Raw genomic sequence first — 22,293 nt, 5'->3', positions numbered from 1 at the left:
ACATAGCTGCACTTAGGTGTCCGTTAGTCCTCCCCCTTTTGATCCTAGTCAAGTGTCATCTTAGCCACTCTTCCTGCGCTGAATTATCAATGGGAAAATAAATCACTGCCCGAAACTTAGTGAGTGCCCCTCTTTCTCAAAGAACTTTACCCGGAGTGCCTTTCCTCGGAGGGAATGAGAGTGTTCACGTGTCACTTCTAGCAAGAGGACTCAGCCTGGGAAGAATATCACGAATAACGGGGCGCTGATACAAGCTACATTGACCACCGCCAAGCTTAGCTCAGAACAGAAGGAGTATCCTGGGTAATGGGGCACAAGTTGAGTGAAACAGGGTGAAGTAGATGCCCCAACTGAGCAAAAGCCACAAGCGCGTCTCCATCCTCATGTGTCCAGGCCAGAGAGCACAATCAGAGCGACGCCAGACGACAAATCACTTTCATGTGTTGACAAAATAGAATCAATGCGTTGCTACTAGGTACCTAAAGCAAACTATGCTGCGGGGGGGCGTATAGCGAATGAATAATACGAGGACGAGCGAGATGAAGAAAGATCCCAGTCTATCTCCCATCCTCTCCTGAACGCGCAATAGATGCATCAGACCGATCCGTCGTAACCGTGGACTCCCAGTCGGTGTCTTCGTCGATGAGGTGAGTAGTCCCTCTTCAGCGAGCTGACCGTCGTCCTTCTTCGCAGCGTCGGCTGCCGTGGGGGCTCCCAGCACGTCTCCTAAGACGGGCTGTTCCATCCCACCCAGCTCCGGGGCATCACACGCCAAATTTTAACCTCACCACTGCGCAAGTCGTCCAGCTTGAAGCTTTCAACCTTGTTCTTCTTGCTTTCGCGGCCCTGCTCCCAGGCGCGAACCTTCTTTTTCGTGCCATCCCATTCCGATACAACCGCCACATGGTCAGGCTTGCCAACCTCCATCGAATACTTGGCGTGCATGGGGCCGTGCTTGCCCTGGAATCGAGCGTTCCGAATGGAAATGATATCGCCAGGTCGGATCTGGTCGTTTTGTTGTGTAGAGGCGTTGGCCATGTTGGAGTAGACGAGCGCGCCGTAGGCTCTGGTGCCAATCGGCGCCAGGGCATCGTTGAAAGGCTTCAAGAGCTCATGGATAAGACCTTGCGGCGTTCCATCTCCAACGATAGTTTCCTTTTTGGAGACAACCGCTTCAGAAATCGGCCGTCCAAATCGTTCGTACGATTGCTCGAGCTCATCCTGTCGGAGGGCTCTTGGGGGTGGGTCGTGTCGTTGATCCAGCTGAACATCGGCAGCGTTGTTCTGGTCGTATTCAACGGTGATGATCGTCTGCGAGTAATCTTGGAAGAGCACGTAAATAGTCCGTGTAACAATCGAGCCTGATGTCGAGTCGTCCGTCTCGTAGTATAAGTCCTTTCTACCCTGGAACACGGGAGGTACCGTCTTGTCCTGACGCCACCACCCACTTTGCTTGGCCAAGTCAACATTGTTAGCGATGAAGCCTGATTCTGTGGACATGGAAGGTCTGTGTGCATCCATAGAGCGTCGCTGAGACATGGAGGCTCGCGACACATCCAGCGACTGGCGCGCTCGGCCAGCGGGAGGGGCGGGAGGCGGAGCTCTCGTGTGAGATGGCGATGGCAACGGCGGAGCATCATCCTGGAAGTACCCCTCCTCTTCAATCTTCGGGGTTCGCTGAGAGAATGGCACCTTGGGGGTGGAGTAGTTATAGGGGTCGTACTCGTCGTCGTCCCTTGCCGGCGGAGGGGGCGGAGGAGCTGTCCGCGGTACATCCACAGAGCGACGCTTATCAGTCATCGGCACCGGTGGTGGAGCAGCTCTTGGTGGCGGACCGGTTGGGATGGGTGGCGGCATGGTCGGTGGTAGAGCGGGAGATATGGGTGACCTGACTGGTGTGTTGTCGTCGAGACTCGAATCCCTAGCGTGTGATTTGAGTGCGTCCTTGTGGGGAACTGACGAGGCAATGTCGGTATCGTAGTCTCCTTCATACTCGGTAACCTCGTCCTCATCATCGCCTTGCTGAGGTCTGATCGGAGGTGATATGGGTGATGCGACGTGCATATCCTGCGTCGACTGACGGCTCAGACCACCGCCCGGAGGTGGTGGAGGAGGTGGTCGCGATTGTGCTGTGGGAATGGGAGGAGCGGCTCCAGGAATAGGCGGCGGAATTCTGCTCATTCGCTTGCTTGAGGAGCTGGTGGGAGATGTTGGTGAGAACTCGGAGTCCGGAATGGGAGGTGGCGAGCGTGCGGCAGTCGCGACCGGCGGCAGTGGCGGGGGTGCTCGTGTTTCTTCGGCCTTGGGAGTGTCGAGAACACCTCCTGACAGTTCATCGTCGGACACTGAGCCGTCACTGGGGGATTTGAGCCCGGAAGTAGGGGGTCGAGCTGAAGCACTGTAAGCCACTATCTCGATCGTCGAATCTACAGGGTAGAGAACTTACAATCGCTGGGAACGGGCGGCGCTGCGGGCCGGGATCCTGGAACAGGAGGAGCTCCTGAGGGCTCACGAAGAGGAACTTTCTACGGTCAGCATCGGGAACTAAAATTACAGCCGTCTTGAACAACTCACGACTAGGAGGTGGGCTAGCGATTGGCTCGTCTCTGTCATCATCGACGTCAATCGTTCTTGGAGGCGGAGGCGGCGCTCTGGGGGATGTTGGCGGTTCAGGCTCAGCAGCCTCTTCTTGACGTTTGGGTGCGCTCAGTCCTGGCAATGCCATCATGCCCGGTACGGCGACGCGGCTCGTAGGCGATGTCTCCTCTTCGTGCTCCTCTGTCGGTGAGGCCTCCACTGGCTTTTCGATCGTCTTCTTCTTCTTTGGAATGGCCGGAGCCATTGGGATTCCGAACATGCCGTGCATCCCCATGCCACCGCTCATCTTCGCCATCCTGGCTCGGAGCTCCTCCTTCCTGCGGACCTCGGGGTCAACATCGTCGTCCTCTTCTTCCTCGGCTTCGCCCGGCTCATCAGCTGCCTCTTCCTCATGTCTCGCCTCGACAGGTGAGGCGACCTGAGGCCGCGGGACAGGTCGTGGAGCCGCATCGCTATCATCACGTTCGGTGAGATCCTCCGGACCTTCGGTGTCGCCGGCCCCAGACATGTCCGCTTCATTGCCGTCATGGTAGCTCTCGGCAGCAGGGCCCTTAGAAGACTTGCGCCTGGGCGGGAGCGGCATGGAGGCCGAGTCTATCGAGCTCCGACCTGCCACCTCCTCCGCATCGGCCTCGGGTGCAGGGGCAGGAGCAGGAGCAGCGCCAGCATCCTCAGATGCCTCCTGGCTGTCGGTACGCTTCTTAGGTGGCGGTCGGGCAGCCTTCTTCTTCGCAGCAGCCTCGGCGTTACGCTGTGCTTGTTCCTGTTGTTGTCTCTGAAGAAGAGCGATGCGCTCCTTCAGCGTAGTCGGCTTCGGCGCATCTTCACCCTCTTCACCAGAGGGACCAGGAGCCATGCCGGCCTTCTCAGCATTCTCCTGGGCTTCTGCCTCCCTTTCCAAAATTTCCGGGTCCTCGTCTCTTCGGTAGACCTTTGCGACCGGTGCCTGCGTAGGCGGCGGGACGTATGCATTGCGGCTAGGGGGAGGAGCCACAAACGGCTTCTTGATGTGATAGGAACCTTGGGCCAGCCCGCTCGGCTTAAAGGGCGTAATGGGGGCGGCCGAGGCTTTGTTGAATGCAGCGATGCGATCCTTGAAAGCATTGCTGGACGGTTTGGGCGGTGGGCCGGGCTTGGATGAAGCAGGCGCTGCCTTGGCGATGGGAGGCGACGTAGCTGCGGGGGATTCAGTCCTGGGAGCCGGAGCAACCGGGGTCGGTTCGGGGATTGGCTCAGGTGCCTTCACAGGCTCGGGCTCGGGAGCTGCGGGTGCTTCGGGCGAGGCAGAGATGGCAGCGGCGGGGGGCGGCGCGGGTTTCTCGACCTCGTTGTGAGCTTCTTTGGTGGGTTGGGGCTCGGATTGAGGAACTGGGGCGGGCGCCTCCGAGACGGGGGACGTGACCTCGGCCTCTTTCTTGGTTCGGGTTCTCGTTGGGCGAGGCGGGGCCTGGGGTTCGAATTTCTCGACGAAATTGCGAGGAAAGATTCCTTCGTGCTTGGCGCCAGAGTCGTCGACGTACTCGCCAGTGTACCAGTCAGCATCCTCCTCGTCCGTCACGGTGATGATGACGCCGGCGGGGAACTGGAGGTCATCATCGTGGGGCGAGGAGTATTCGAACAGGGCCTTGACCCTGAAAGGGGCGGTCGACATGGCCGGCAGTGATCGGGATAGTCCGTCGTCTTCGTCGATATCGTCGTTGTCGTCGGTTTGGCTTGTTGTCGATTTGTTTGTGGGATGCGAACACCTGGACGGTCGAAAGAGGAGTTGGGTGCCGCAGGTTAGAGCGAGCGACGCTGGAGCTCTAGGGTGTGGGGCAACGGAATCGGAACGTCGTCAGCAGCTTGGACCTTGCGTGGGCTGTGGATTGCAGCAGCAGCAGGAGTACGCAGTAATAGTAGTAGCTGCGACCGAAAACAAGAAGGTCAGATCCGGGACAGTAGCAACAGCATCAGCGACGGCGATGTGCGAAGCGAAGCCCGTGAGGGTAAAGAAAAAAAACACAATGACAAAGGTGGATGATGACGGTGTGGTTGAGCGGGTTGCGACTGCGCTGGCGATTTCTCAAACTGAGCGAGGGGGAGGAAGGGGGGGGGGCGGTCGGAGAAGGAGGCTGTGAGGAAGGGACGGACGGGGGTGGAGGGATCTACAAGTTGGCGTGTCGACGTCAGCGCATGAACTTGTAACTCTCTTAGTTCAATGTGTCGGGGCAATTGGGGGCCCTGCCTGGGAAGTCTGCACTATGCAAACATAAGAGTCATGTATGCAGCCCCAGACACCCCGTTGACAAATGCCTTCTCTCTTGCTGTGTCTCTTTGTTCATCTTACCTTGGAGTGTCGTACCTAAGGTAAGCTAAGTTTTGGGGTTGGATGCGGTGCATATTGCGTACTCTGGAGCCGCAATGCGCGATGCGGGTGAGATGGGCTCTTCGGGTAGGATGCGTCTGCCTAGACACACTGCAACCATGGATTTGAGTGCACTTTACGGATACTATGTCTAGTAGTATTCGTGTCCTTCTTCTACACAGATGGCCACTGTGTTCCTATCTCTTTCGTCGCCGATGAATTGGACTAGCTTTGCCTCAGAGATCCATATCCAATATCAAACGGTAGGCGATGCAACAAGGTGCTAAGGGCAGGGGTTCACCACAACGGTCGTCCAAAGAGCGGGCAGAGAAGTCTATCGCATCTCATTTGTCGCCTGCGCCTGCATTCTGCGGTTCGGCTGGCTTTCTCAGGGAATTCTCGAAAAGTTGGGACTCCATCACCGTTAGCTGCAACACTTCACAATGCTACACTCGATACTATGCTCTTGCGGAGGTTGGATTAGCAACATTGACACTCTACAGTGACAAACGGGAACAACGGCAAGACCAATATAGATCAGGCGCATGCGGCACGGCCAGCTGGTACCTCACAAAGCTCGTGGTTGGCTAGAGAGGGTTCCCTAAAGAAGCAGATCAAGGTAATGGGACAGCTAGGTTAGGCACCTAACCTTCATGGCAACTGCAGTGTGAGGTCAAGTTGAGGTAAGCCGGCAAGGCCAGTCCCAGGCATTGAACAGTCGACGTGGTGCTGCAATGGAACAATGTTAGTGCATTGCTGAATGACCTGAAGGAGCTTGAACAAGGTCACTCGATGGTGGCGCAGGGCAAGCCTGGTGTCAACACGAGGTCAAACAGTCAAACCAGTCCAGTGTTGGAGGTGTGAGAGCGGACGGAAGATGCGCTACGTTTCTTCAGCCGCCCGAGCCAATCGAAATGCTCCCGAGAAGTCCAGTCGAGGGGCAATAGGGCCGCGGGCGGACATGGGGAACAAATGGAAATGGAGGGGGAAATGGAACTTGGGAGGCAGAGGACGGAGTTACGGCCGCTCAAGCCACCCGAGCACCCCGAGCCACACTTTCACCAGCAAAGCGCCAGGTCAGACCAACGTGCCTGAGTGTAGAAGTCTTGGCGGCTGTTCCCCCTCAATCGTGGCGGGAGCCGGGTGGTGCCAGGAGGTACGAAGTACGTATTCCGGCGCTGCTGCTTCAGCTTGCGCGCTTGCCTAACACCAAATTCTCGATTGGGAGTGCTCTTGGCTCTTGCTGTGAAGTGTGGGGTGTCTATTCCCGGCAGCAACTGCGGGATCGAACATTCTCCAATTGCTTAACAATTTTCGTTCATTCACGTCTTCAATTTACTCTCACCACTTCACTTCGTGCCTTAATTCCAGCCTGTCTCACACGCGTAGCCACAACAACACCTCACCTCCGCTCACCGCAAATTCGAATTTTTTTTTTTTCCAAAGGCCCGTTCGCCTTGCATCGCCGAGCTCCAAGCTCTCGCCGGGCACTCCGCCGACGCGCCGCGCGCACTGGCTAGGTAGACGACCAGCTCACCCCCCTCCCGCAACTACCTCACGTACACCACAATATCCACCATGGCTACCGATGCCCGGCCACTGAAGGGCATTCTCAAAAAGGCAGCAGCCGGAGCCACCGCCTCCGGCAGCGGCGCCGCCAACGCCGTCCTCAACCCCCGAAAACAAGACCCACGCGAAATCGCCCTCCAGCACGCCCGCATCATCCAGCAGCGCAAGGACCTCGAGCTCCAGATCCTCGAGAGCCTGGCCGAGCTCTCAGAGTACCCCACCGAGCGCGGCAGCAGAACCTTCTCCGCCGCCAACCCGTCCCCGCGCGACGTCGCCGACTTCAAAGCCAACATCCGCCTCTTCCAGCCGTCAGACTACGATGACCTCATTGAGGAGCGCAACGTCAACGGCTTGTGCGGGTACACCCTCTGCGCGCAGCCGAAGCCGATGGCCTCGAAAGGTGGCGAGTGGAGGCTCGTCAACTTTGGCAAGGCCGATTTTGATATCGTCAATCGCAAGGAGTCGGAGAAGTGGTGCTCCAAGGACTGCCAGCGCAGGGCGATGTATATCAAGGTGCAGCTCAACGAGTCGGCTGCATGGGAGCGGGCCGGTTTGCCTGATATTGAGATCGAGCTATACGGAGAGGAAAAGGCGAGGCAGGAGGACCCTGCAACGCAAGCTTCGCGCGATCTCGCAAGTCTGAAGTTGGAGGATGGCAGAAGGGCGGCTGACGAATCTGCCACATTGGCCTTGGAAAGAGGAGAGACGCGGGAGGCGGGACAACCAGGCAAAACTTTCACTCTTGCCATCAGGGAGAGGGAGGTCAAGCCACCGACAGAGCATGGCGTGTTTGGAGATCCAGACGATGCTCATTTGTTTGTTGAGGGCCACCGGCCGGGAGCTGGTAAGGCGCAAGCCATCGCCGAGGCGTCCCAATTTGAAGCACAACGTGACCAAGATATGTCATGATGTAGTTTTACGGGTGGCGGGATACCAGAGGTAGTTGGAGCGTGGGGGGGGGGGGGCTCATTTAGGCTTTGCAATGATCGGTTGCTCTATATAGATTTGATACCCAAAGGCACACCGATACCAACATTACATCACTTCATGCACAACAGTCCTAGTAACAGAACCCGGCTGCAATTCGACGCGAGGCTCTCAGTGGAGCTACAAGGTCAGAGGGACAGCATCACGGTATGCGAGGGATTGAAAATTGGCAGTCAAGCGTCATCTCCGGAATTACCCTAGAGAATCGGCGACACCTTGTGTGGGAAAACAGAACTTTTCTTTGTGGAAGTTCCTAGTGTGAACTCACTACCGTCCGTAAGACGCCTGTAGCAATGTGTATCATCTTATGCCGTTTGCCGTAAAAGTCCGTTAAAAACCACCCAATTTTCCTTATCCACAATCGACCACGACTGAAATTTAGTCGCGGCGAGGGGGGCGGCCACCGAAGCGGCCTCCGCGCTCCTGGACCTGGGTCTGGCCGACGGGAGTGACGTTGACGGGGATAGCGTCGAACTGTAAAGAACAAGGTCAGTATTGAACGAAGTGATTGAGTAGGGTTATACGGTGAGGTAAACGTACGCCGAGGTGCTTGAGCAGGTCCTTGGTCTCGACATCGACCTCGAGCTGTCCGCTCTCGGTGTTCTGGGTGAAGTCGAGGGCGGAGACCTCGGGGACGAACTGATCCTTGCGCTCACGCTCCTCCTCCTGAAGCTTGAAGGAGATACCGCGGACGGGACCACGCTGGATACGCTTCATCAAGTGGGTGGTGTAGCCAGCAATCTGTAAATTTCACTCCAACGTCAGCAATTTTGCGCTCGCATTTTTTCCCCCTTCCCGACACCGATGTGACCTCTCGTCGTCCGTTCGCGTGTCTGGTGTGATTCTGTGCTGACCTTGTTGCGGAGGCGCTTGGAGGCGATGATGGCGATCTCATCGCAGATGCGCTTGTTGGTCTCGAAGTCCAGGGTGAGTCTGGGGTAGTACCGCTCAATGATGACCTTGGCGGACTTCTTGACAGTCTTGGTGCGAACGCGACCCATTTTGGCGGTACTGACTCAACGGAGGGGGGGTGATTTGGCTGGGTGGAGGGAGTTGGTCGGTTAGTGAGGCTGGTCGGTCGAGATGTTCACGATAAGTTTCGCCCGGCAGATGCAATTTTGATATCTTTACACGAATATTTAGGGCCGTGGTGTGGGGCGCGGGAGTTTAGGTGCACAGGCCATCGGGGCATGTGTATGTAAGCACACGTGATCTTGCAATTGGCTGGTAAGTGGGGACCTTGGAAGCACCCCACTCGGACCCGGATCGGGATTTGTCCTTCGATACGGAGCCGGTCACGGTGAAGGACATTGGGTATTCACGGACCGAATTAAAGATGCTCAGCATTTCTGGTTATTTTCCGTCTTTTCCAGCTCTTGAATAAGCATGTTTGATTTTCCCAAAGATACATCCTGGCCTTTCGCTGAGGGCCAGTTGCACCTAAGTATGGCACCAAGCCGACGTAGCTAGGCTGGATAGCACGACAGTCCCTTGGCGATCATAGACGGCCAAAACAGCGTTCGAAATTTGCGTTGTATTCTTCTTATTTTACAATACCATACATAGAACACTCGGCTCAAATGCCAACGCCATACACAGATGGGTTCTTAATGCCACAAACTTCCATGCTTCGCTGTCTGAGGCTCATTCGCGCCTAGTCTTGTGACTGGAAGCGCTTCCAACACCATCTTCACCATCCTCAAGAGTCAAGACCATAGCTCTTGGAGCTACCCACCGCGCTGGTCCCGGGTTCTTTGTTGTCCAATCGCACATTTCGGATGAATCTGCGGGCGGGTGCGGGCGCCTCTACCTCGGTCTTGTCGTTGTAGATCTTGGCCTTTCCAACCAACTCCCTCAGAATGAGCTGAGCCTCCTCATTGGCCTCATTGACGGTGATTTGGATAGAGCCGTCTGAGTCTACGCGAGCTGAGGAAGGCGAAACGTAGGCCTTGGCACCTCCCTTGATATCGGGATCGAAAGTGACGACGCCAGCAATCTTGTTGTTGCGTCCAACGAAAGCCCTGTGGTTGAAAGCCGTGTCGCCCTGGGGAACATCCGTGATGAAACCACCGACACCCAGCTTGGCGCTGTTGGCTCCTGATCTCGGGGCAACGATTCGTGCCAGGACGGGGGTGTGTTGCGCCTGAGGTCCGTATACTGGGTGGTTCTCGGCGAAGTTGGATGTACGGAGGTATGAGATACCACCAGAGGGGTGAGATGCCGGCGGGCCATGCTCAGCGTACAAGCTAGGGCGCTTGGTCTTCTCCGTCGACCTGCTGAAGTCGGCCAAAGAGCTGGGCGGGTTCAGGGGAGCGAGGTCCAAGAATTCGCCAACAAGCGAGTACAAGGTGATGCGGTCGTTACGCAACTTGCGAATATACTCTGTAAGTTGCTCTTCGGTGACGTCGCCAGCACTAACGGCTTTGGGCGCAGTTTCTCCAGCCTCCAAGGCTTTCTGATGCTGCTTGGTCGTTTCCTCGGATGCGATACGCTTCCGTAAGAAGCCGCGGAATGATGCGCGCTTGTTGCGGACAGCCTTGCGCAGGTATGCGTTGAACTCGCCTTCGGTAAGGCCAGCCAACCAGGGGCCCTGGAACTTCCACCTCTTCTCCTCGTTTACGCCGTCACGCTTGGCTGTGGTGAAGTCGCCATCGTCTTCGAATACAGATTTAGCTCCACCGTGGATGCCACCAAGACGCGACCGGTTGGTGCCAGGTAGTGAGACGGGCAGGTTGAGCTCGTGGAACTTCTGAAGAGACAAGGTATGGTCTGCGGCGGAGGTGTAGTCGGTGACGTTCTCGAAGCAGTCAATGTCCTTGATGCGGATAACGGGAGTCGATGACTTGGTCGTGGATCGAAGAGGCAGGGAGCGCTTGAGGCCCCAATCACCAAGGGCCCTCGAGGATTCGGTGGTGGTGATGGATTGGTGCGTGGGATAAGGCGCGGTCGCTGTCGGGGATGCGTATCGAGCGATGGCAGCTGCTTGGCCTCCAGGTTGTGGGAGCGGCTTGGGCACAGAGAACATCCGAGATGATCTCAGTAGCGTCCCTCCGGGCGACATTCGAGCAGACATGGCGGCTGTCTAAAGCTCTCTACTGAGCTTAGTTGTCGTCAGTCGTATGTATCGCGAAATGGTGACGGGAGAGCAGCGTTGCGTGAGAAATTTCAATTGGAGTACGGAAGAAGCCGGTGATGCCTGATTGGATGAGAGCTACCCCTGTCGCTTCTCCTGCTTCTCTCCACAGTCACCCGAAATGTCCATGTCTGTTGCACAGTCTGAGCCTTTTAAGGGATAAGAGACGCTAGCCCACCAGTCTCGAGGTGACAAAGTAGTAGAGACGGCCAAAGAACTTTACGAAATCAAGGAAATAGTTGTTTTGCAACTGTCAAAACAGCTAGAAGCATTTGAACAGAATTTCTGAGGGATGAGTTACTCAGGCACGTAGAAGATAAAGTATTCCAAGGTCAGGTACATGCCCGGATCAGACAGCGAAAGGGACATTCGGGAGGAGTGACACTCAACGGCCCCACCAACGCCGATGGGAAAGCGCATCGTCTAGCGGTTCGAATTTGGAGAATTGCATTTCACCAACCCGCACTCAGCCCTTTTCCACTTCCTCCCACATCGCAACCAGCAGCCTGTGGACTGCGCGATCGCCCATGTGGATAGCGAAAAGGATGGCGTCAACCAATGTCGGGTCCTCGCCCGCTCTCACCTTTGAGCTCGTCGCTCGCTGTTCAGTAAGCCCTGACTCACAAGATCTTCATGTGTTTCAAATTCGCATGTTAACCGTTTAGGCTAGACAACGAGAGCCCGCGCATCCATCCTGACGCTTCCCCATGGCCCGGTCCAGCTTCCGATATTCATGCCTGTCGCGACACAAGCTTCGCTCAAAGGCTTGACTCCCGAGCAGCTCGAAGAGACGAGCTGCCGCCTGTGCTTGAACAACACCTATCATCTCGGCTTGAAGCCTGGGCAAGATGTACTGGATAGGATCGGCGGTGCGCACAAGCTCCAAGGATGGAAACACAATCTTTTGACGGATAGTGGAGGGTATGTATATAAACCTTTCAAACTAGATTTGTCAAGTCTTTCGCCGGATACTGACGATATCTGTAGCTTCCAGATGGTCAGTCTGCTCAAGTTGGCCAAGATCACCGAGGAGGGTGTGCGCTTCCTCAGCCCCCACGATGGCTCGCCCATGCTTTTAACTCCAGAGCACTCCATGTCTCTACAGAACTCGATCGGAAGCGACATCATGATGCAGCTCGACGACGTGCTCGTCACGACATCCCCCGATGCAGCCCGCATGCGTGAGGCCATGGAGCGAAGTGTAAGATGGCTGGATCGCTGCATCGCGGCGCACAAGAACCCCAATACCCAGAACCTCTTCTGCATCATCCAGGGCGGCCTAGATCTTGAAATGCGACGGGAGTGCACGCGGGAGATGTTGGCGCGCGATACTCCAGGCATCGCCATTGGTGGTCTAAGCGGCGGCGAGGCGAAGACAGATTACTGCCGTGTGGTTGAGACCTGTACCGAGCTGCTGCCGGACCTCAAGCCTCGGTATGTCATGGGTATCGGATACCCCGAGGATTTGGTTGTGAGCGTCGCCTTGGGAGCAGACATGTTCGACTGTGTCTGGCCGACGCGGACAGCCCGGTTCGGCAACGCAATCACGAAGCACGGCGTGCTGAACATTCGCAACTGGCGATATGAGAACGACTACGGCCCTATTGAGGAAGGGTGTGGCTGTATCTGTTGCCGGAAGGGCGAGGGTGGTCTGGGTGTAACCAGGGCCTTCATCAACCATAATGCGGGCAAGGAAACGGTCGCTGCCCACTTGTTAAGCATACACAATGTGTGGTATCAGCTGAATCTCATGAGAGAGATCCGACAAGCTGTCATCGAAGACAGGTACCCGGCTCTCATCAGGCAATTCTTTGGTGATCTTTACGATTTCGACAAGTCAAAGTATCCCGAATGGGCTGTGGTGTCACTGAAGAGAGTCGGAGTCGATTTAATAAACGAGTAAACACACGGCTGTCATCAAAATTGTCTCACGTTCAAGATGAAAAGCCAGACGAAACACTAGTGATTGTTTGTTATTGATCAATACTACTGACCGAGCTTCCCAGAACCTGTCTGTGCTGCCGGTCTGCGACCCTTCTCTTGCCCTTTATCTCTTGTGAGAGAGCGAAGCAGAGAAGACCGGCGCGATAACGAATGAATAGGCAACCCCCCGTCGCCGACGTTGGTTTTTTGATGTTGACCGAAACTCTACGACCCATCAAACTACGGCTTGCTCACCCCGAGTCCGACTAAGCCTTACTTTAGTGGCTGGACTGCCACTTCACTCGGAGCTTGCAAACCGGGACTGACTCTGCCTCTTATGCAGAGGATTCTATGTCTCCAATGTACTGAATGTGCGGAGTGTTCGGTGTCGTCCTCAACATCTTTTGAAGGCTAAGTGATTTTCGCCCTTCTGCTTGAGTATCTCAGAGGCTTCCGTGCCTTGACCAACGTCGGCATTCTCTCTAGCCAGATGGGGCGGTTCGTGGCCTCCCTGGCCAACAGTGGCATCTTGTCTGTCCAGACGAGGCGGGGGCCGGCCCTCACCCTTGGGCCGCCGGACACTCTTGCCTCGATATATCATCAATTTTACGGTATGAGTAGATGCCCGAGACGATAGTTGCTTGCGAGCATCCGAGACGATGGCGTCAAAGACGCGACCCATGAGCACCTTGAGGCGGCCAGCCTCTACACAGGCCTCGACTGGCTGTTGCTCAGCCAGCGCGTCCTAGGCGAGGATTAGCATCAATTTCACGAGCATAAGGTTTGAACTCCCGAAAAGATGGTGAAGTACGTACATATTCGAGCTGGTTGGCCAGCCTGTCGATCACCTCAAACCGAAGGATGAGTTTCTTGAAACGCTCCACAATATCGGGAGTATCCTCCAGGTTAAAGGCATCCGTGCTCTCATCCAAGCCCTTCGTTGTGTTGTCTTGCTCCGGTGTGATGTTCTTAGAAATTTCTTTGAGGATGCAATCTAGCACAGCCACGATATCGGGCCGCAAAATCTGCTCTACTTCGTCCATGTCTTTTCCCATGATCTGTTGGGTGCTTGTCGCCAGCAACTTGGAGCGCTCTGCAAGCTGGAGGACGTCGTTGACTGAGACGATATCCTTGGCCTGTATTTCATGTGATGATTGAGACATGCTGTGTGTTTTGATTTGGTTTTTATTTTGCTCCAGAGGTAAAGATGTTCTAATGTCGAGGTTTTCGAGAAGTTTTTATGTTTGGCTGTCGTCTTTGTCCTTGAACAGAGAAGTCTCTCTCAAAGAAAACAACTACGATGCCAATCTTTATTCCTGTCCGTAGGCTGTTCAAATGTCAGGCGGTCTCATTTTCTTTGAGAGACCTCATTCACTCCAACGGAGATGACCTTCCCAGGTGGTACTGAAAGCTATTGTGCTATAGGAGTGAATCACTCGGCATCCAAACTCTGTGGCAGCAGGGCGGGAAACAGACCTCTATGGCCTGGATGGGCCGTTTCCTTTCGATTGTGGTGCGGGTCTATATGTAGGCAGGTAGACCTGTGTTCCATTTCTATGGCCATGAATGGCTGTTGTCGTTGCTGTTGTAAGGCCTTGTGGCGCAGTGGCTGGATTTTCATGGCACGGGGTGATCAAGGCATGCTAAAGAGGCTCGAGAGGTGACGGGAAAATGCCACATCTTCTGTAGGTGTTTGATATCAAGAGTGCAGTATCGCAACTGCCATACTCTAGGAAAGCACCAGACTGCCGACCAAGCCAATATAACTCTTCTGTCTAACACCCTATTGACCTCTCGTTCCCCTGCGTAGACTGCAAGAGTCATACACCTAGACAAAACTACGAATGGCAGTAGCGACTAGCACTTGCGGCAGGCAAGCGCAGCTTTGTGTCCGAAGAACAGCGGCTCGCGTGGGACCATTCTCCGACTCCGAGCAAATATGAGTGGCCGAGGATGAGAGCAATGGTCCACGGACTGAGGGAGTTGAAATTAGCCTTTAGCCATGGCAGTGGAGATTGCGTAAGTCGCCGGGAAGACAGGGGACAGAACAGATAACCAGACAAAAGCTTCGAGGTCATTTGTCTGCAAAAAGGGGGCAAGCGAGGCAGAATCCCCAAAGTGGATGGATGTGGGCATATGTCAGCATAATATTCAGATTTGCACAGTGAGGTGGGATATTTCAGCAATGCCTTACCGTTCATCGAACCAAACGGATGTCTTAGCGTCCCTTGCCCTGTCAATCTCGGTTCCAAGCAACTGGATCCTCGTATGCGGCTCCGGCGTACGGAGTATAAGTGGGCAATCAAACTGTTGATGAACCAGTGGGACGGTGCCAGGATCTATCCGTACTCTTCTTATTCATTCATTTTACGCTATCAAACACATTCATTAAGCGACGATATGATACCCGATTCAAAAGCTCGTCAAGAACGAACGGTACGTCAATGAGATACATTACCTTATGTGACACCGCTATGGTGCCTGCTCACAAGCGACCTTTATGTAGTAGTACCTAGAAGCGCAAAAAGGCCGTCCAGGTTCGTGGGTGCCTATTTTCGCTGATCAAGGTTGATGTAGGCGTGGTCAACGCGGCGCACCGCCTCCGTATTCTACCTCTCCCGGCAGGAAGGAGGCGTTCTCTTTCCTTCCCGTCATCAAGAGGCAGGTGGCCTGAGGCGCACCTTCCACACATGGGATGAGAAGCCTTCATATACCCCCTCAACTCCATTCCTGTCACCAGCCAGCAGGCGCCCGTCTAGGTCGACGGGTCAGGTCAAACTGGCTGGATGGTGGAGTGGTTTATGGTCAACAATTAAATCGTCAACCAGCCTACTCGACGACAGGCTAAGCGCATACGAGTACCGAGTTCGAATCCCAGCATGAGCACCTTAAATTTCGCAGCATGAGCATCAAGAGATGTAGCCCCCAGTCCAGCACCCGGGGGGTGAACTCTTTCGTCAGTCCGAATGACTTTTTAATACTTATTATGTAATCGGTTTGTAGTCGAAAAATATTAGTATAAACTTAGTGGTACTCCTCTAGGTGATCTATTTCGTTCCCCGTTTCCATTGCTATGCTCTGCTCGAAGCAAATCTTACGGTACTGGCATGGATGATTTTTGAGGTATTCTTCTTGGGGTAGATATCCTCATGCGTGTGATTGATCCTCAACAAAGCATTAGTGATGTCGAGTTGTCTTGTTGTCTGTGGAGGCCCGTTGATGAATATTAAGCTCTTGGAGAAAAGGGCGTTGGTTGGATGTAAGTGAACGGTTGACTGCGGACGTTGCATTGCACGAAGGAGTGACGATCGTGCCCCCCACATGGTATCGTCCGAACCCCACTTGAATCGGTAGCGCCTGCGGTTCTCTCAGCCCAAGCGGGATTAGGCGAAATGCCCCGCGCATCCCCTATTTGTTGATCTCCACGTGATCGCAATTATGCACCTTATGGCGCGTGTTGTGTACTCACAACGGACGCGACTGACAAGTGACAACTGTGACGATGTGCTGGCGGGCGGTCAACTAATACGTAAAGTCCCCTGCCCACCACCTACCCTGCCGCCAGCTGCAAGTTGCCAGAACCAGCTACATACACACCGCACTTACCCAAATCTTTACGCTTTCAAGACACTTTCTTTCGCTACCGGCTTCTCATATTGTTGTTTTCCCGAACCATTTTATTCATCCGAGACACCACCTTGGATTTCATGGGTCTTGCGCCTCAGCCATGGCCTCTCCATTCGACAGAGCGCCGTCGCGGCGCCCATCACTGCTGAATACATCCTCCCATGATGGGGATAAGGACCTGGCGCATTCGCTCAAGCAGCTGTCTCTTTCGACGTCGTCGGCTAGCCACTCGCCCCGGGCCTCGAGCGCCCTGTCTCCGATGAGACCGGCCGTAAATCGAACATCTCCGGCACCGAGTCCTCGAGCCCCGTCTCGAAGTCCCTCCTTTGCGAGGGAGCTCTCCCGGTCTAGATCTTCGACGCCGACGCTGCAGCGCTCTTCAACACCAACACTTCAGCGCAAGACCTCTACGAGTTCCTTGCACTCTGTGAGTGGCTCTTCAAGCCGAACGCCCAGCCGAGCGCCATCGAGGCGGACTAGCATGGTGTATGCCTCTTCTCCGGTTTCCAAATCCCCTTTGCGACCGAGCCCCCCTGAGTACATCAAGCCTGCGCCTACAGCGAATACGGTCGCCCGCGATTACTTCAAGACCGAATTGGAGGTTCACCACTCACCAACTTCGACTCGAGCGACCGAGACCCTCGTCATCCTCCACGATGCCTGTTACGGACACCGTTTCTCCCGACCCAAGACCTCTAAGGGTGCCCTCAGCACCATCGTTGAGCGGCCTGAGAGAATCAAGGCCGGGGTTTTGGGAGTTGCCATGGCCTACGTGCGACTCGGTGAACGGCACTGCGATGGCGCATATGCGCTGCATCCAAGTCTAGATCCCTCCACTATTCCGACGATTCCGTTTCGCATCTACAAGACCGAGCGAAGATTGCCCCTGACATCGGCGGCCGTCACCAACGTCCACGGTACCAAGTGGATGGAGGAGCTCAAGATGATGTGTGAAGGAGCAGAGATAAAACTGGCGACTGGTGGGAAGGAGCTTCAGAGGCCAGAATTAAACAGGGGATCGGACGGACCGCCCGCAAAGTTCCACGAGGGTGACCTCTATCTTTGCTCAGAATCGCTCGAGGCCTTTGAGGGTGCGCTGGGTGCCGTCTGCGAAGCCGTAGACCGAGTTTTCACATCGGGTCCTCGACGAGCCTTCGTCGCTGTACGTCCGCCGGGACATCACTGCTCAGCTTCTTTCCCTTCGGGGTTTTGCTGGGTTAATAACGTCCATGTCGGAATTATGCATGGTATTCTGAACCACGGTCTTACCCATGCGGCCATCATCGATTTCGATCTTCACCACGGAGATGGCTCCCAAGCCATTACTTGGGCGCATAACTCACGAGGAGTGAATGCGGCCAAGAACACGGCAGCTTGGAAGAAGGCGTCCATCGGCTACTTTAGTCTTCATGACATCAATTCGTACCCCTGTGAGTGGGGTGATGAGGAGAAGGTCAAGAACGCCAGTCTGTGTATCGACAATGCCCACGGCCAAAACATCTACAATGTTCACCTGGAATCCTATGGTTCAGAGAAGGAGTTCTGGGAGCTCTACGAGTCCAGATACTCAGTTATCCTGGAGAAGACGCGCAAGTATCTGAAAAACCAAGCAGCTCGTCTTCGCGCTCTCAATCTGCCTCCTAAGGCGGCAATCTTCTTCTCGGCTGGATTCGATGCTAGTGAGTGGGAGACGAAGGGTATGCAACGTCATAATGTGAACGTTCCTACCGAGTTTTATGCTCGTATCGCTCAAGATGTGGTGAAGCTTGCCGCAGAAGAAGGCTTGGGGGTTGACGGGCGCGTTATCAGCGTGCTTGAGGGTGGTTACAGTGACCGAGCTCTTTACTCTGGCATATTCAGCCATCTGAGCGGACTCTCAGGAAATCAGACACCACCGGAAGAGCCTACTCGGGGTCGCTCTTCGCTCGGTGGCGAAATGGCAGGGCAGATTGCAGCAACCATTGCTGGCGAACCATCACTGCACCCTTACAAACCGTCATGGTGGTCGAGCTCCGAACTCGACGAGCTAGAAGTTGCGATGGGCAATAGACCAGTCAGCCCGAAAATGATACGGCACTCAACCCCGCCCACATACTCAACTCCCACACAGGCATCGATTGGTAAGTCCATAGATCCGGCGAGGATGAGACGGATGGCCTCCGGCTTGTCGAATGGAATGCCATATTCGCGACCAGCAACACCGCCTCCCCCTGATGTGCCATGGACCATAGCAGCCCATGAGCTGAGCAGGCTACTCATCCCGTCAGATCGCCAAGTCGACAGCTGCCAACCTGAAGACTTGAACGCGGAGGCGACAAGGGCCCGGAGAGACCGACAGTCGATTATTAACCCTGATCTTGTGCCGCCGGCGCCTGCTCCTGCGCCGAAGCCGAAGCCAGCAAGCAGACCAACCTCGCGGATGTCTCTGAGGGAACGCAAACCAGCGAAGCCTGGCTTGTACGTTGATGCAGACGATGACGATGACAAGCAGACAAGTAATCGGCGGAGGACGGTTGCGGGCCCTGCTGCGCTATCATCGGACAAAGTTTGTCACTCGCAGTATCTCAACGAAACTCAAACTGACGTTACTACTAGGCAACGGCTCGAGGCATACCCTCTGGTACAAATGGAGCAGCTAAGCGACCCGGTCGACGCCTTAGTGGCGTGTCTACTGTGGCTGCGAATGCTCCCAACACAGATTTCGAGGGCCCCGGAGTTCCAGCCCAGCGTCCGGACACTTCTATGAGTGTGCGACCAGACACAGCGATGAGCATCAGAACTCAGAGCGCTACATCCCTGAACGTCAAAAAGACGAGGGCTCCCGCAGTCAAGAAGGATGCCCCGAAAACTACAAGAATTGTGAAGAAGCCTGCCGCAACAGCGAAGCCATCTCCTCCCCAGCAGACTGGGCCATCACAGCCGCCTCAAAGGAAACCGAGCCCAGCTGCTACATCCGAGGACGACATGGACAAGCTGACTGCCGGTATGAAGAAGGTCAAGATCAACTTGATCACCAAGACGCAGAAAGAAGAGCGAGCCAGGGCAGCTCAGGCAGCTCAAGCCGCTCAAGCCAAAACTGCCACACCGCCCACAACCGAAGAAGCAAAGACGGGTTTCCCATTTGAAGCTCAGAAGGCTTCCTCGCCGGTGGCACCTCCGATCGTCACACCTCCGCAAGACGAGGCTCTTGCTACACCGCCAACGCAGCCTCCGGTGTTTGAAGACCCGTCACCGCCTGCTGTCCCAGAAGGCCGGCCGGAAGTCTCAACTCCAGTGACCGAGCAAATGCCTCTCGCCGCTACTCCTGATCCCCGTTCAGTAGAGCTCCCTGCCAGCTCACCCGCCGCGATGTCGCCGACCGTTGTGACGCCCTCAGGCTCGGACGTGTTCATCAACTATCAGCCGGAGGGCCCCCCTCCTGTGTCTGTAACGCCGTCAGAACCCCTGAAGTGGATGCCGCCCAACACCAATACGCCCGTCAAATCCTCGCCGTCTAAGCCATCACCAGCCAAGCTGTCATCAGCTAAACCATCGCCTATGAAGAAGTCTCCGGTGAAGATGATGCGAGCGGATCTGCCAGTCTTCACCTCCACGTCTGCCATCCCCTTTGCGCCGCCGGGGATGAGTGCTCCATCTGAGGCCAAACAAGAGCCTGCCATCGAGACAGATCCGGAGGAGCCGGCAAAGTCGGTCTGGGACATCCCGGAAACCCCGCAGAAGCAATAGTGTGTAGTGCTACAATCCGAGAAGGTCAGGTTAGAGCGCTGTTACAGATTTGGGATCTCACAGTCCTTGAAAAACATTTTTTTGTTTCGTCCCCTTTGCCCAACGCGTCTTCTTAAGTATAGACCCTTGTTTCCTGCGAATCTGGCTTTGTGAGCCGCAAACTTGGAGTTTGCCGTCTTGATACCCTCCCCGTCCGAGTTATGCCTTTTTCTTGTTTCTCTTTATCCATCTATGGATACTACAACCCTCTTTTCTTGTACCTAATTATATATCTCGAACTTGCCACTGAAGCAATTGGGGGACGTTTTTGCCGTAAAGCCATGATTGGTCAAAATCTCCATCATACGTGACATGGTTCCGAGATCTCATTGTAACCTCGTGGGCGTCCGCGGATGCGGCGAAAGCCTTGGCACGCGGAGACTCGATATAGCGGGATTATGCGCGTCAACGTGGACGGATCAACGTCAGCGATTTGCTGCGACCACCCGTCGGGCCCCGAAATTTTCTTTGGTGGGGAACCAACCCATTACAGCGCCTGTTTTGCGCATCCCAGGTCGGCCGATTGACCTCTTATCTTGAAGTGATCGGAGATACTCGAGTCCTGTTACACATGTCGATCTAGAATATCTCTTGTCCATCTTAGACTTGCGCAGGCATTGCTTTTCACCGCTGATTGAAATTGTGAGAAGTGGTAAATTTGCAATCTTCACTTACGATCGCCCAAAACTACGTCACCAGCGAGCGCATTGCGACTTTAGCCAGCATCAGGACCTGACTCACCTCGAGTTCGTCTCATCTCATCTCATCTCATTTTCTTCTCACTTAGACCAACCAATACACCACACAACTCATCAACTCACCATGGCGTTCACAATGCACTCCCACTCGGGGCAATTCTGCCCAGGCCACGCAAAGGACCAGCTCGAGGCCATCGTCCAGCATGCCATCAGCATCGGCTACAAGACCATGGGTCTGACGGAACACATGCCCCGTCTAGAAATCGGAGATCTCTACCCTGAAGAGGTAAAGACTCCAACCCCCATCATCATCTTCTTCAGCATAGCTCTCTCATGAGGACTGAATCCTGACTGTTTCCCCCCCCCCCCCCCCCAGCTCGAAGAAGGAGACCCCCAAACAGCCCTCTCCGTCCTCGCCCCCCGCCACGAAGCCTACCTCGCCGAAGCCCAGCGCCTGCGCGAAAAGTACGCCCCGCAAATCGACCTCCTCATCGGCTTCGAGGGAGAATGGTACCGCCCGGCCTACGGGCCCTTTATCAAGTCCCTCGCGTCTCACCCGGCGGTGGACTACTTCATCGGGTCCCTGCACCACGTCAACGCCATCCCCATCGACTACAGCCGGGACATGTACGTCGAGGCGATGAAGTCGGCCGGCCCCGACGAGGAGACCATGTACGCGCGGTACTACGACCAGCAGCACGAGATGCTGACGGCGCTGGAGCCGCGGGTGGTGGGGCATTTTGACCTCGTGCGGTTGATGAGCGAGGACCCGGGGCGGGATGTGAGGTTGTGGAAGGGGGTGTGGGAGAAGATTGTGAGGAATTTGGAGGTTGTGAGGGGGTATGGGGGGTTGTTGGAGTGTAATAGCAGTGCGTTGAGGAAGGGTCTTGATGAGCCTTATCCGTGTCGGCCTATTGCCGAGGTGAGTTTTCTTTTTGACTCCTTTCCGTTCTTTTCTTCCCTGCTCTTCCTCCCAGCGTTTTGGGAATTATGGCAGGGCCGTTGTCAATGACTTTTGCGACTGACTCTGCATACGGATAGGCATGGTTGGCAATGGGCGGACGCTTCACATTCTCAGACGATAGCCACGGCATCGCACAGGTCGCGACGAATTACAAGCGCAACGTCAACTACCTCGAGAGCCTGGGCGTCAAGGAGGTCTTCACATTTGAGCGTGGGCCGGTGGAGGGGGTCAACGGGGATGCCAAGGCCGTGTTGCGGGAAAAGGGCGTTGCGTTGGCGGCGTTTCAGGAGAACTTCAACTAGAGAGAGGCAGAGCGATAGAGTTAAGACGAACGTGGGAGAGGAAGACGAAAGTGTGTGTGACAGAGAGAGAGAGATCCCCGGTGTAGACAGAATAGACTTAGAGGTGTGAGATAGATGAACGTGTCGGTAAAGGTCATGCATGGTTTGCGGTCGACTGTATCATTCTATGGTGCAATTGCTTTAATGTCAAGCGCTTCACTACGACGAATGTTTGAAGTCATGAGCTATAGAGCGATTGAGTGGGCCATTGCTCATCATAGTCTTCCCAGTGCATTCAAGCAGGCAGGTTGGAAACCTGTGAAGTGAGGTGCCGGCACCGCTTTATAGCATGAGGTCTTGAGTTCTGTTGAGTTCTGAAGACTAAGAGAAAACGACAACTCTAT

General features: G+C 55.1%; 7 protein-coding genes across 7 annotated transcripts; 4 read left to right on the top strand and 3 right to left on the bottom strand.

Moving 5' to 3' along the window:
* Window positions 1-726: 726 nt before the first annotated feature.
* BDP81DRAFT_457884 (uncharacterized protein) lies at window positions 727-4,249 on the bottom strand (the record flags this gene model as incomplete). Its single annotated transcript, XM_060593340.1, has 3 exons — window positions 727-2,390; window positions 2,447-2,521; window positions 2,575-4,249. The coding sequence occupies 3 exons, from the start codon at window positions 4,247-4,249 to the stop codon at window positions 727-729; spliced, it is 3,414 nt and encodes a 1,137-aa protein (XP_060449539.1).
* Window positions 4,250-6,201: 1,952 nt separating this feature from the next.
* Window positions 6,202-7,476, top strand: BDP81DRAFT_417693 (Rtr1/RPAP2 family protein). Its single transcript, XM_060589649.1, has one exon. It carries the CDS (start codon window positions 6,521-6,523, stop codon window positions 7,418-7,420), a length of 900 nt encoding a protein of 299 aa, XP_060449538.1. The 5' UTR covers window positions 6,202-6,520; the 3' UTR covers window positions 7,421-7,476.
* A 400-nt stretch (window positions 7,477-7,876) lies between these two features.
* Window positions 7,877-8,499, bottom strand: BDP81DRAFT_445928 (40S ribosomal protein S17; the record flags this gene model as incomplete). The annotated part of the gene is made up of 3 exons (XM_060592010.1): window positions 7,877-7,972; window positions 8,039-8,239; window positions 8,353-8,499. The coding sequence occupies 3 exons, from the start codon at window positions 8,497-8,499 to the stop codon at window positions 7,877-7,879; spliced, it is 444 nt and encodes a 147-aa protein (XP_060449537.1).
* Window positions 8,500-8,979: 480 nt separating this feature from the next.
* On the bottom strand, window positions 8,980-10,709 carry BDP81DRAFT_417691 (mitochondrial ribosomal protein MRP51). The gene has a single exon (XM_060589648.1). The coding sequence runs from the start codon at window positions 10,569-10,571 to the stop codon at window positions 9,198-9,200; it is 1,374 nt and encodes a 457-aa protein (XP_060449536.1). The 5' UTR covers window positions 10,572-10,709; the 3' UTR covers window positions 8,980-9,197.
* Window positions 10,710-11,158: 449 nt separating this feature from the next.
* On the top strand, window positions 11,159-12,534 carry BDP81DRAFT_457881 (queuine tRNA-ribosyltransferase; the record flags this gene model as incomplete). Its single annotated transcript, XM_060593339.1, has 3 exons — window positions 11,159-11,239; window positions 11,302-11,552; window positions 11,619-12,534. 3 exons carry the CDS (start codon window positions 11,159-11,161, stop codon window positions 12,532-12,534), a joined length of 1,248 nt encoding a protein of 415 aa, XP_060449535.1.
* Window positions 12,535-16,085: 3,551 nt separating this feature from the next.
* Window positions 16,086-19,253, top strand: BDP81DRAFT_124696 (uncharacterized protein). Its single transcript, XM_060581651.1, has one exon. The coding sequence runs from the start codon at window positions 16,282-16,284 to the stop codon at window positions 18,925-18,927; it is 2,646 nt and encodes an 881-aa protein (XP_060449534.1). The 5' UTR covers window positions 16,086-16,281; the 3' UTR covers window positions 18,928-19,253.
* A 1,264-nt stretch (window positions 19,254-20,517) lies between these two features.
* On the top strand, window positions 20,518-22,154 carry BDP81DRAFT_403125 (histidinol phosphate phosphatase HisJ family protein). Its single transcript, XM_060588870.1, has 3 exons — window positions 20,518-20,930; window positions 21,021-21,566; window positions 21,686-22,154. The coding sequence occupies exons 1-3, from the start codon at window positions 20,769-20,771 to the stop codon at window positions 21,908-21,910; spliced, it is 933 nt and encodes a 310-aa protein (XP_060449533.1). The 5' UTR covers window positions 20,518-20,768; the 3' UTR covers window positions 21,911-22,154.
* The last annotated feature ends 139 nt before the right edge of the window (window positions 22,155-22,293 follow it).

This window comes from Colletotrichum phormii (assembly GCF_030913505.1).
Source record: "Colletotrichum phormii strain CBS 102054 chromosome Unknown BDP81scaffold_3, whole genome shotgun sequence".
Classification (NCBI taxonomy): Eukaryota; Fungi; Ascomycota; class Sordariomycetes; order Glomerellales; family Glomerellaceae; genus Colletotrichum; species Colletotrichum phormii.
Note: the sequence above shows the minus strand (reverse complement) of the source record. Positions and strands in the feature narration are given on the sequence as shown.